This window comes from Sciurus vulgaris (assembly GCF_902686455.1).
Source record: "Sciurus vulgaris genome assembly, chromosome: 8".
NCBI classification, from domain to species: domain Eukaryota; kingdom Metazoa; phylum Chordata; class Mammalia; order Rodentia; family Sciuridae; genus Sciurus; species Sciurus vulgaris.
Genome location: NC_136468.1, coordinates 102,317,582 through 102,331,957, shown reverse-complemented (window position 1 = coordinate 102,331,957; position 14,376 = coordinate 102,317,582). Strand labels below are relative to the sequence as shown.

At 38.9% G+C, this 14,376-nt stretch overlaps 1 protein-coding gene across 4 annotated transcripts in view; it reads left to right on the top strand.

Annotated features, from left to right (window-relative positions):
• Positions 1-14,376, top strand: part of GLI3 (GLI family zinc finger 3) — a 274,948-nt gene that overhangs the window by 204,539 nt on the left and 56,033 nt on the right. For all 4 annotated transcript variants that reach the window (XM_079149884.1, XM_079149883.1, XM_079149885.1 and 1 more), the window contains exons 9-10: positions 251-364; positions 1,950-2,090. In XM_079149884.1, coding sequence (XP_079006010.1) covers positions 251-364; positions 1,950-2,090 — 255 coding nt within the window. The remainder of the gene's footprint in view (positions 1-250; positions 365-1,949; positions 2,091-14,376) is intronic.

Below are 14,376 nucleotides of genomic sequence, written 5' to 3'. Positions count from 1 at the left end.
GCTAGAAGAGCTTTGAAAAGCCATGGGGAGTTTATACTTATGAATCAAAAATGAAGAACTGCTTCATGAATGTATCCTCTGCCTTTGAGTATATTGTCGGAACTCTATCACCAGGGATTGGGGCATTATCAGAGTCATTGCTCTATTACCAAATAAGCCTGCTTGTCTCCAGTTGCAGGTTTTAATTATGGTCCTTTTCACTGATCAAAACTTATTTTTTTGTCTTTGGTCCTACAAATGTGACCAGCAGAACAAACCCACAAGTGAGTCTGCAGTGAGCAGCACTGGCGACCCGATGCACAATAAACGGTCCAAGATCAAACCTGATGAAGACCTCCCCAGCCCAGGGGCACGGGGGCAGCAGGTAGGACACCCAGGCCATCCAATTTCAACCTCTACAGTCTGGTGTCTTTTCACAGCATTTTCTCATCCTCTGCATTGTTGGCCTTGGCCATACTTATTGTGCTTGATCAAAGACCAGTTATAGAGTGACTGAATTTATTTCTCTAGCTCCAAAATAAATGCAAGCAATGCGGTAAACTGTGGTTTTTATGTTCTTGATAGTTGAGACAGCTTAGGCATTTAGGCAGCTGTAGATCGGATAGTGGTCAGATTCATTTGTTGCTGACCACAGGTGTGACAGGTTTCAGTCCTTATCCCTGACCTTTGACCTGAATCACTGAGTTCCTGACCCCAAGCATAAGCTGGAGCAGAGCTCGTGATATTCCCTCCACTGATTATGGTCTTTTTTTTTTTTTCCTTATTATCATTATTTTGCTACTTCCAGGAGGCATCAAGGCATAAGCAACATAAGACTAGTCAGATTCTCAACTACTTCTAGTTACTTCAGTGTTCTGGATTCTTTTGAAGAATGTGTGGGCTATGCCTCAAAGACCATCTCATGTGTTCTCGTGCCTGACATGGGAAGGAGCTCAAATTTTAATTTCTCAAAATGGGGACTGGACAAAAGTCTAAATGTCTACAGAATCTGGGCCTTGCTATCATCAGGCTGCTTCAGCCCAAATCTCAAACTACTTTAATCCATATCTCCTCTTCAGTGAGATCTTAGAAGATGGAATGAACCAGTGACATAGGTTTTGAAGTCCATCCTCCCTCATCCATTTTGCTACACAACCACCTTGCTGAATACACCTGAGTACCTGAATTGTTTTTATCATCCGGACCTACACTCAAACTCACATGCTTAATTATTTCCCAGAATTCTGGAATTTTTTTGTTTTTGCATTGCTGGGAAGCTGCCATAGAAGTCTAGAAAGGACTATGTCCTAGAGCATGAGACGCTGTAGTTCCTGGGCCTTCTATCACCAGCATGTCCTTGGAAACCAGAGACTTAACCAACAAGGTGTTACCCCTAAAAATCCACAAAATGCCTCTCAGGGAATGCAGGCTTAGAAGTAAATTTCCCTGAATTGCAAAATATAAGAAAAGACAAATTAATAAACTGAAAAAGATTTAAAACAACCAAGCAAAGTAGAAGGACCAGTCTTTGGAGTAAAAGGACTGTATGATCTAATTTAATGACTTCTCTTATGGGTTTTGTTTTGAGGTTTTTTTGTTTTTGTTTTTGTTTTTAAGGTGACATTTTAGTCATTTTCAGCTTTATATTTGAGGTGATGAAATTTGGCTTCAACTTCTAATCATCATTGTAATTTGGGTAGCTGTCTTAAACCACAAGTTAAAAAAAATCTCAGAAGGTGTGTTTGGCAAATCTGAAAATATGCACACAAGTGATTCCAGGTCTTTAACTTCTCCAGTATACAAAACCCAGCTGATAGACTCGTACTCTGTTTTATTTTCCCTGAAAAATTGCATAAGGAGGAAGACAAATCCAAATCAGATTTCCACATTCCCTTCTTGTCTTCCTTCCCATCGTGTCAGATTTTTTTCCTCCATCTCACTCCCTTCTCCCAACCCCCTATACCTTTCAGGAACAGCCAGAAGGAACGACGCTGGTCAAGGAGGAAGGGGACAAAGATGAGAGCAAACAGGAGCCTGAAGTCATCTATGAGACAAACTGCCACTGGGAAGGCTGCACGAGGGAGTTTGACACCCAGGATCAGCTTGTGCACGTAAGTGAGCAGTGTTCAGGAACTGGGCCTTCCAACCATGTGACCTTTCCATAGAGGTCGGCTTCTCTGACCCTGCACTGAGTCAAGTTTCTTAGCTAGCTGCGTTGCAAACTGGAGGGGGCTTTATGACTTTCTGAGAATAAAGAAAACTCTGAGCCACGGTGCTTGACCTGTTCAGTCAGCTAAAGCTTAGTGTAAAATTCAATAAAGTCTTCAATAGAGAGTGTAATGACTCTGATCCTGTAAGCCAGCAAACACTATTTTGAGTTAGCGACTTTGATGGTTATTGAGTAATAGTAAGCTGGACATGAATTATTATTAACCTTTTAACCAAGTTTGATTCCCCTTCCAAGACCGAATAGCAATAGAAAAAAATGGTAGGGGTGGGATTCCTTTTTCTCCCCCTCTTACAAACCCTCATAGCCTAAGGAGTATCCCATTATTCTGTGTAGCAATTACTACTCTTGAATTTGGGTAGACATTTGGGGTAAGCCATTACATAATTTTTGACTTGTGGGGTCAATAGTTTCATGGAAAAAGTTGTATGTGTTTTTAGATGTTTAATAACATATGTTTCTGAAAACTACATGGCAGTCAGGTAGAGAACCACATCTTCTCTTACCAAATCAGGTTCAGATGTCTCTCAGGTGTATTATTTCAGATAATGCAGTGCACACATACACACAAACACACACACACACACACACACACACACACTCACGTATTACCTCCTTTTCCAGTGCTTCTTGGTACTTGACACTTTCTTGAAGGTCAGAAGAATCTCTCTGGCAAGTGGAACCAAGGGCAGCTGACACAGAAGAGCAGTTAAAGCATCCAGAATAAAAAGATACAGGCTTGGCTGGGGAGATAGCTCAGTGGGTAGAGTGCATTCCTTGTAAGCCCTGGGTTCAATCCCGAGCACCGCAAAAAAAAAAAAAAAAAAAAAAAAAAAAAAAAAAAAAAAAATACAGCCTCAGACAACTTTTGTTCAAAAGTACAAGGTTCTTTTAAGGTATTAAGGATGGTTTCACCAAGCAGGGCAGTTTCTTAAGCTTTTAATATGTGGAAAATCTGTGTTGTGTTGTGATGTGTTGTGATTGTCTCTTTGACACATGTGCCCCCCCCCACATACATGCATATATGCACACTAATACTCACTATCCATTGTTTTACAGTAACTTTGTATTTTTATGTGATGCATATTTCTTGATAATCCTCTTCTACTTAAACACTAAAATTATAAAGCCCCTCTCACGTGTTTCATGAGCTCTTTTTAAACATTAGTCCATTTCTTTTATTCCCTTGTTTCAATCCTCTCTGAAAATAATAACAAGAAAAGCAAATGTAAATAACAACAACAAAAGTAAAATAACCAATTCAGAGCACCTCTTATATTTCAGGCCCTGCTCTTACGCAAGGATCCAAGAAAGGACATTCTTCCATCCTAACATTCTTTCTTCTGTTAGTGGTGGTGTGATGTAGCAACCCCACTTTGGATCAGCTTAGGACTTCACTTTTTCTATATCCCTCATCTTCATTTTGTTGTATTTGTTTTTTATTCTTTTTACATTTTTTATATTAGTGCATTATAGTTACTCATAGTAGTTGGGTTTATTTTGACAAAATTATACATGCACAAAAATTGATTTACTCTATTTTAGTACCTGGTGCCTCCTCTTTCCCTCCCTTCCTCCCCCCTTCTATTCTCCTTCCTCTACTCTACTGGTCTTCCTTTCACTCATTTATTTATTTTGATTGGTGCTGTATAGAAACACAGACGTGAAATTCACTGTGTTATATCTCTATACTGCATGAGGTCTCAGAATGTGTCTTTTGCAACTTAGCCCACCCTATATAATATATCCCATTGTAGTTATGGAGTCATTTAAATATATAGGTTGCCAGGTTATGAGAAATGTTATAGACAGAGTGTTTTAAGGATTTAACATGATATCAGCAGGTGTCCCCCTCATTTCTTTTTAATTGTGTCTCTTTGTAATCACATAGAAAGAATGATAGATTTCTGAGCACAGCAAAAACCTAGAAAGTCAGCTGTTTTTAAACTGGGTATATTTTCACAGCTTTTCATGAACATAATTTGACTTTTTTTCTATTTAGTTTGATGAAAATATTATTTTTAAGCAAAGTGTAACTTAATCACTCTTCTTTCAGATCACTTTAAGGAAACCACAAAAACATTGTAGTACTAAGGGAGGGAGGTGTTTTTTGTTTTTTTGTTTTGTTTTGTTGTTTTTTAAATGAGAAAATAGTCTCAAAGAGTAGCATATGCCATGAATATTCTCAGTGAAATAATGAGTAAAATGAAGAAAATCATTTGTGTCAAAGCTGCCATTATAGAAAAGATAGGTGTCATAGTTACTATGTGGCTTTCTTTTAAAAATATCCTTCTGAGGGGCTAGGGGTGTAGCTTAATGGCAGAGTGCATGTTTAGCATGTGCATGGCTCTGGATCAGATCCCCAGCACTGGAAAATATATCCTTCTAAGGATCTGAGAGATGGTCAAGTCTCAGGATGCCTTTTTGGAGGGTAAGTCATTGTAGTTTCCAAAGAGTACTGTGATCCTGCTTCAGTTCATTATCAAATAAATCTACATTTAACATGATTTGGGGTTCTCATGAGAGACTGGGCTTAGGGTAACATTTTTAGAGTGTGATAAGAACTTAACCCCTTAACTGCCTAGATGTGAAAGCTTCAAAAGACATTGACTTCTGCAAGTATTTGCATTTAATTTCAGTGGCAAAAGGTCCCTATGGTATTTGCCTAGAGAGATCTGAATCATTTCAAGGGTTGCAACCAAGTGCAAAGTGAATGACCATTATGTTTTCTGTTTTGTGGAAACTGTGTTTAAAAAATATGAATGTAAACATAAAACAGTGGAATTTCCTTTTTTTCAAAGTCAGTTGGAAGAAATTCATGTCAGGATTAGAAAAAAGTCCAATGTGTTATCTTTATGATATTAATTTTCATCTGAGCTAAATTATATGAGTAAGTAAACTTAATTAAATGAATTACAAATTATAATTTACAACAGCATACATAAAGACACTAGCTCGTATCATTATATTCCACCTTTTTACTTGCATTTAAGTGTGGAAATGCCAAATTTGTGCATTTAAATTGATTTCACATTGTGTCGCACACAGGTACCTTACTGCTCATATCTGGTAGCATTAGCGGTGGCCTGGGATAGAATAGGTGCTTTCTATTTTGTTGATTGAAGGAACAGCTACTTCAAGTCCATCTAATTACTTTGGTGGCAGATGGAATAAATACCAGTTACAAAGCTCACATTTTTTTTTTTAGGGACGGGGGAAGCATTAACCCTTTCTGTTCCCCTGGCTTTCCCTGGAGAGAAAATGTTCCCTGAATTAGTTGATTTTCATGCTACATACAACCAAGAGGCAAGGTGTTAAACCATTCTGATGCTCTGCCTTATTTATAGCCATGACCCATTCTTTTTCCCCCTCTTACAGTTAATAGAAAGATTCATGATTCTTCATGGTTGTCTATCTAGTGTCTGACAGTCCCGACTGCCTGCTAAAGCAAGTCACTATCTATAATTGATATCCTTCCGTGGAATAGGGTGCTGGCTGCAATTGAAGGGCTTTGCTGAAAGCTCTTAAATCCTGACAAGTTCTCCCCTTGTTCTGGTTCAGTCGCTGAGCTGCACAGTTGGAATTCCAGAGTTATTTGAACTTGGTGCAAAAGGGAGACATGTGTTTCACATTAGCAAATCACAAAGTTGAAGAAGAGAATTAGGAACTTGGCTGACTCTGCCTGCCAGGTAGCCTCATTTCCAGTGTAATGCACTCCATGTACTCTTGAAAAGATTACCTCGTCCATTACTGTCCGAACAGATGGGCTAAATATTACCTCCCCTTCTTTTTCCCTTTATTTCAAGCCCCTTTCCTTCTCCAGTGTGTGTTTATTCATAGTTTGTTGATGGTGTCGTTATCACTGGAATGTTTAATTAATTTCTCTTCCTAGCAAGATAATTATAACTGGGCTTTGTTTCTCTCAAGCTAGTATTAAATTTGCCATAAATTTACTTCTAAAAGGCTAAGAAGTTATATACATTCTGTTGTTAACCAGGTTTTTCTTGTACTTTGTCCCTTTCTTGGTGTCAGTTAAAATAACAGGGAGCAAGAAAGCCATAGGGGTAGATGGTATAAACATTAATTTCAAGCACATTTGATTATTCAAGCACATTTATTATTGATTCATGAAAATTCCAGTGTTTTCTCTTCCCTTGACCTCTGAAAAACACGTATACTAACATCTCAAAATAGGATGAAAGTCAACATTTTTCTCCAGTTTTAAGTTAACTCTTTAAGAGTTCTCTTTAAGTGAACTCTTTGTGTTGTTGTACATTACATAAGGTATGAATCTTACATTTAATTTTGTTTCTGAAAGTCTTAACAGTGTCTGTTCTCAATGTTTGATTTGGGGTTTAGTTTTCCTTGCATTACATGCTTTAGCTTGTGTGATTATGTAAGGCAGCTCAGCCTGGCTTCTCACATGGATGAGAGAGGCTTCAGGCCTTGCTGAGATCCATTTCCCTCTTTTTTTTTAATTTTGTCATAAATATAAGTTCTCTTTTTGACTCTTTGATGGCTAACGAGCACAAATTCATCTCAAGTTCTCCAAAACTTGCACATTTTTTGGAAAAAGGAATAAATGCAAAAAAATGTGCATCTTAGAGTGGAGTCCCCACTACTAGTTGCCTAATTATACTAGAAAACATCATGGCTGACATCTGAAAGAGTAAAAATACCATCACCATACATACCTTTACCCACCTGTTTGCTATCTGCCCATGTTTTGCTCTCGCCTTCAACAATTCAAACCTCTTTCTGTTTTAAAAGTAACCTATAAAATTATTCTTAATGGTCCTCAAAAAGTCATATTATTTTAACAGTTTTATCCTCACCCTGAACCCCTGCAGAATAACCTTACAAGGGCCATGGTAATGGTACCGGGGATTGCTGTCTTCTCTCTGTACAGCAGAACTGCAGGGAAAGTGAGAGCACCCAGCTTCATCTGGGTGGCATTTAAGTCCCTGTAATCCTCCATTTGTATCTTTTTAGCATGATGTCAAAAATTCCCCTTTTTGTAGAGTGATTAACCACCTACTTGGATTTTAAATGCTTTCACAGGCTGCAAATTTTGATCTCTAGAAGCATGCTAAAGTTTCTTTTATCCAAAGAATACAGTTATAATCACCTTTGCTGCCATTTGGAAACAAATTGTATACACTAGCAGCATGATCAGCAGCATGAAAATGAAGAGCTTTCTTTTTAATATCATAGAGATTTAGATGTAAAGAAAGCACATCTAATTTGTGAAGAATTGATGTATCTGTAGAAACCCGAGAAAGACTTAGGACGTGAAGACATTATTTTCATATTAATACCATGATCCTAAATTTGCATTTTAAATGTTTTCCATCTAATTTTGATCCTTTTGCTAAAGTGGCATTGTACATCCTTACCTAAGAGAAAATTGGGTTTAAGATGTGATTGGGGCCTCAGATAGGAGGCAGAAATTAGTTTTGTGTGCACATAAAACCTAAAATGAATGAGTGAAGATTTTGATCTTATTTTCTTCTACATGGAGTTGCCAGTTAATTTAGTTACTCTAATTATTTGGAAACATGGCATGTAAAATATAGACGTAAGAACTACAAACTTCAAAGCCATCCTTTGACAATTTTGCCTTAAGGGTCACATTCTTGGTAAAGTTGCTGACTAAATTGCACCTGCAGAAATTGTTCCCATGGAAAGACACTCAGGAGAAGGGTCTGAGGGGCAGGGTGTGAGGGTTGTGTGGTCCACAGGCGAACGTCCCCCTCCAAGGCCCAGCTGGAATTCTGAGTGGCAGCCCCATCTCTGCCCTGACTCTTGAGATGACCTCCTTGAAACCATTTGACCCTTTTGAACGTTATTTTCTCACTTATCATACTGTGAAACAGCCGTGAAAATAAACGCTGTCCCCAACGTTCAAGGCCAAGCAGAGATCACATGCAGGAGGCCTAATGAGAAACAGACAGAGGGTCTAAACGAGGTCACTCCATCTCTGGTTGTTTTATGTGTTTGTTTTTTGCAGGATTGAGTGGGGGAGAAGGGTGGATTTGTGCTGTCGGCCTTTGTGGCTTCTGTGTGTTAGCTCTAAGTTTTATTTTATATTATTACTAAACTGGGACACACTTCCCCAAAGCCAGGAGACCCTCTTCTCTTCCCAGTGTGTCTGATGAATAGATCTTGACCAAGACACTGGCCCTCCTTGAGTCTCAGTTTTCATCAAAGCAGATGAAGGTGTTGAATTGAATAGTCTTTGGGGATTAGGATGGCAAACAAGTTTCATCTCAAGTGCCATTTTGGCTGGCAGCTACCATGAGAGCTGTGCTGGGCTGTCCTTCTCCTTCCAACATGGGAGGAATGGTGGAAGTGGATAGGGGAGATACTGCAGTCTGTTACAGTTGACTGCCCCTGAATGGGACTTAGGAAGAGGCTGTGTATAGTTACTTTCTTCTATTGGTTCATTCATTGTATCCCTGATAAAATATTTCATCAAAATCTTCACTGAGTAATTGTTTTCTCCATGGAGAAAGCATTTACCTACTGATTATTTTTTTTTATTATTGTTGGTTCTGAATGATACTGTAGATAGAGTTTGGATTCTGCCAGTAGTCTTCTGGAACATTGGGTATGAACCCACTTTGTACAAGAGGGAATCATGGTCACTTTGGGCTATTCTCATTTAAATACACTTGCCTATAGAAGATTACTAGCACAATGTACAGTCTCTAAGTTTGTTAGGAAAAATAAGAGCTAACTTTATCAAATTAGCTGCTGGTTCAACAGTTCTTTTTGTGTGTCGGGGGGCTTACTGGGGATTGAACTCAGGGGCACTCAGCACCTAAGCCACATCCCCAGCCCTGTTTTTGTATTTATTTAGAGACAGGATCTCACTGAGTTGCTTAGTGCCTTGCTTTTGCTGAGGCTGGCTTTGAATTCCTCCTGCCTCAGCCTCCAAGGCCACTGGGATGATAGGTCTCCACTACTAGACCCGGCTCAACTGCTCTTCACTATGATTTGCAGAGCCCTGGTAGGTGCCAATAGACTGGGGACAGCTGCCTGGTCCTTATAGGCCCAGCATTGGAGTGGGCACATTAAAAGCAAGATGTAGATGCTTAAGGACTAGACTTAGACAAGAAAACATAAAATCATAGGAATATTATGAGACAGGGCATCATGAAGCCTTCACTGTGTAGTTGAGAATCTAGGACTTAAAAGAGGGATAAGTTCATAAGAGAAACTGGGAAAGTTTGTGGGAAATAGGTGGAGAATATGGGTAGGGGAAAATCAAATCATACAGAAAAACTCTTGAGACCTGATTGTTATTTTTGTTATTATTTGTAAGATGAAATAGCACCTGATCTAAAAGAAAACTTGTACTTACCCCACAGCCGTCCAATGTGAGTTTCAAAGCTGATAGACTTTGTTCAAGGCTCTCTACCCTAGGGAGGTCACATTGACCTGACTCTTTGTCTGTGAAATAAACATAATAATAGTACTGTACTCATAAAATGATTGGGGAATTAGTGAAAAAATATTCTACTTAATAGAATGTTAGTGATTCTCCTTATAAAAAGACAAAAAAGGTAATAATTTACAGGCTGCTGTATCCATCCATGCTACCTGTCGAAACATGGTTTAGGTTGGTATTCAGGTGTTGTTTTTGTTGGCACAATAGCATAAAGTTAATAAGTGTATAAAGGTATTGACTGATCCCCAGTTCATTAGACCCTCTGAGATAAAAATTGGGGTGGGCCTTTGGTCCTGTGTTGCTCTTGATTGTACTGTGCTGAGATTCAGAATCTCATCCTCTGTGTGTGTTCTGCTGTCCTGAGGTAATTCTCTCCTTAGTGATGACCTTCAACCAAGGTGTCTCAACCTTAACACACTAGGGGAAATCATTCTCTGTTGTGGGGATTTCCCTGCACATTATAAGATGCTCAGTAGCATCCTTGGCCTCTGCCAGCTAGATGCCAATAACACCTCTCCCCCATTGTGACAACCAAAAATGTCTCCTGACATTGTCAACGGTCTCCTGGGAGTCAAAATGGCCATAAAGTTCTGCCATAAAATTCCTCTTCCAGTGTGGGTGTGGTGTGTATGTGTGTGTGTTGATGTCATGCAAAATCATATATATGAATAGAATATATATCATATATTTATAGAGTCACTAACATTTTAATCATTCATGGATGATTAAAGAAGCAATTTCTCTAGCTTAAATGTACTTTAGAATGTTCAGATTAAGAAGAAAGTATGACCTGATTTAAAAGTCTATAGCAAAAGGCTATTTAAATATACATATGAAGAGTGTGTGTGCATGTGTGTGTAATTGTCAGAGTTCAGTTTGAAAACCACATTTGCCAAGGTTAACCACTCAGTAGTTCTCAGCAAGGCCCATAACCAGCCAAACTCTTTTCCTTGGTGGAGAAACTTCATCATTGTTTCTTCTGCAGCCCAAGGGAAGTCTTCAAACTCTAACTTCTGAGATCATGGCAAGAAGGGCTAGAGATCAGGCTCCTTACTTGACATATAACAGAGCTCTGGGAACTGAAAGTGGTTTTCTCATGCAAGGACTTTTTTGAAGATTGAGGGGACATTTAGGCTTTTCTGGGATTAGGCATATATGGCCAGGTGAAGTTATTATTGTTTGTTTTGCTTTTATTTCCCTAGAACACCTAAGAGCAATGAAAATTCTATATAGAGGCTAGGACCTTAAACTTAAGCCACTCCACCCCACCCCACCCAGTCACCCAAAATCTCACTAGCAGTCATCAGCTAGTGGGGTTTTAGAGAGAACTCTGGACAGTGTATTGGAAATCTTATTTTTCTACATTTGCCCAAAGCTGTGTCTGACTTTGAGTAAGTCCCTCTATAACTTCAGTCTCATTTTCTCATCTGTAAAGTCCATCCTACATTTCTCATGGGATTTTTAATTTAATTTGTTTTATTTATTTGTAAAGATAGAGTGACATCCTATAATGGAAATGCTACGTAAACCTGAGAATATTACTCAAACACAAGGAAAAATAGACTCCATAAGTAGTACTAATAAATTTAATTGAAGAATGGAGAGATTAAGGAGACTTTTTATGAAAATTAAACTAAAATAGTAAGTATGTCATTAATTCAGGAGTGCAGATTTCCTGTGTCTGCAGCTGGTCCTGCTTGCTACAACACATCACCACCTCATGGCTGCTACACAAATTGCAGGCATAATAATCTGGAAGAAAAAAGCCTCATGGTAGACTTTTGGGACCTAAAAAAAAAGCCTCATGGTAGAAAGTTGGGACCTAAAGCAATGGGAAGAATAAGACCTAACACACACGTCTTTGATGTCTGTCCCTTTGGGAAAGAGCAATTCGCATGGAAGGTCTTTAGGAGTACTTTGGATATACAAGCAGGGCCGTGGGGGAACACATAAGAAAAAGATGCAGAAGAAAGAATGAAAGAAAGGTCCTGTGGATATTGAATAAGCAAGTGGATTTAAACAGGGAAGACATTGGAAGGAGATGTTCTATGTTGAGTAGACAACAGAAAGGAGTTAATACCAGAGAAGAATTTTATCTATGATTATGGATAATATAATAAAAGACTGGGGTTTTTGAGATTTCCTTGGAGTAGAAATATAAGTATAAAAATGATTACTTTGATGCTGTTTGGTTTAAGAATGATAAGTCATGCAATTAGGTCAGGGCCAAAGTGTGTCTGTCTGGAGGCCTGAGGGCCATGGAGGTAAGATTTAAAGAGCACTGTTCTGGGGGATGGGATTGCTAGACTAGAGTCTGACTTCTATTTCAGATAGAGTAAGAAGTGAATGTTTCTGGTGAGAGGAATGGCTTGAGCCACAGTGATCTTTAGAAAGATCTTGAACTGATATTTGCAGAGCCCCAATAAGTGTAAGTATGAATAATGAACAGGATTTGTGTTGAGGCAAGCAGGGTCAGACATGAGACCTACAATGGAAATTATTTAAAATTATGTTTAAGAATATCAAAGTATGAACCACAAGAATAGGATACTATTAGAATAATTAGAATTATACTTCATGTATGTATAATATGTCCAAATAAACTCTACTTTCATGTCCATCTAGAAAGAACAAATTAAAAAAATAAAAATTAAATAAGCCTTTAGGGTTAAGCTTCATCTTAAACCCTAAAGTTACATAATAAAAGAAAAAAAAAAAAAGAATTTGGAAGTACAATTTAGAGATGTTTCACAATTACAGTTTTGGCAACTGATGTGGATAATGTAGATGAAGTTCAAAGAGAAGTCAGAAGTTTTCTGGGTTGCTGGCTGTGCCCTGTTTGAGTCAGTTTTATCCATGGAACTACTGTCCCTTACTTGTGTGATCTCAGGTCTATTATTTAAGGGTCCTAAGATTCTGTTGTCACTCTTCAAGTAGTCTTATCAGCACATGTGGTGACGTACAGCAATGATTCCAGTGACTCTGCAGTCTGAGGTAGGAGGACATCAATTTTGAGGCCAACCTGGGCAAGTTAGTGAGACCCTATTATAAAATTAATAAAATAGAAAGGGCTGGGGATATAGCTCAGTAATAGAGCACTCCTGGGTTCAATTCCTAGTACCACAAAATAAATAAATGACAAATAAACTAGACTTATGAAAGTTTGGGGGAGAGATTTATCTCTGATAATTTCTGGAAGATGCCTGTTGTAGTACTAGTCGAGTTTTTTTAAAACCGATGAGTAATGGTTTCATTGGGATTATTATCATCTTTCTTTTTTGATTGTTTTGTTTTCTTGGCATGCCTTGTTTCCTAGTTATGAATACATAACCTTGAGTTCCAAACATGTCTTTCTAATCAGGATGACAAAACTGTACCAGCTGTCTCCTGTTACATCCACAGGATTCCTCTGGGTTGGCTGTCTCTAACATCGCTTGTCTTGTCTGGTCCCTCCTGCCTACCTTAATGGACTTGGCGTTTCTTTGGGTGTTACCTTGTGCTTCAGCCCAAATGATATGTTCGCAGGAGCTTTCCAGGACAAGAGGGAGAGAGTCCTGGTTCACAAGAAGCAGGTCTTCCTCATGGCTTTTTCTGAAGGGAGTGAAAGTTCTCATACCTTCTTCCTCTGGCGCAGTTTCCACTGCAGGATAAAGTAGTCAAACTGCAAATGAAACATAGCCCTCACTGTATTCCTCCTTGTGTTTAGCAGAGATAAACTTCAGTGGAGTCTCAGTGCTGAGCCATTTGGCTTCTGGCAGCAGCTTTAATTGGTAAAATGCAGATTTTTTTTTTCTTGATCAAGAGGGGATTATTCTTGTTATCAGTCCAGAGCATCTTATTTCAAGATGAAAAGCCTTTACGGAATTACAGATGCCAGCGCTTGTACAAAGCTTTTTTGGCGATTGACAACTCAAAGAGAAAGTATGATTTATTAGCCTATAATGGCTAACCCTGAGCAATGGTCTAGGTCCTACTGATTTGTGAAATTGCTTAATGTGAACTGCCTTTTTATGCCACTCAAGCCCCAGGTTACGCAAATAAATGTAGAGTCTACATTACATGAAATGGTATGGGAGAGGGAAAAAGAAAAAGGTGGGGGGAGGAAAAAGGTGGCTTCTAAAATCCATCTTGGTGGTGCCTTTTACAGTAGTTTGGCTGATAAGCCGGCAGAGGAAAGATTAATAACGAGGCTTGTTGCTATCAGTACCTGCTTGTCGATTCTCTGTAACAGGGCTGTCTGTTCAGCATGGAAATTATTGATTAAATAAAAATTGCTATTAGATTGTGATGTGATCCATAATCACAAACAATGGTGGACATTCCTCTTTTAGATCCTCAGCCATGCATCAACTTGTTTCTTTTTTTCCCTTGCTGTAATTTATATTGGGCTGACACTTGGGCTCATTAGGTTTATCCTTTCTGCTCCGAGGCATGAGCAGTGTGACCTGCAGGAGGTGGGGGAGGGAGGGAGGAGACAAGGACAGCCCTGGGCAAGGCCCTGGCCAGCATATACCCTGGGCTAGAGTAAAAACAGAGCCACTGAGTACACAGAGCAGGGAATGTAACGCTTTGACCATTTTAAAGTAGCATTTCACGCCCCAGTGTTGTACAGCCCTCACCTCCAACTCCAGAACATTTTCACTACCCACAAAGAAACTTGTACCCACTAAATTGCCACCTCTTATTCCCTCTCTCCCAGGTCCTGAAGATCACTAAT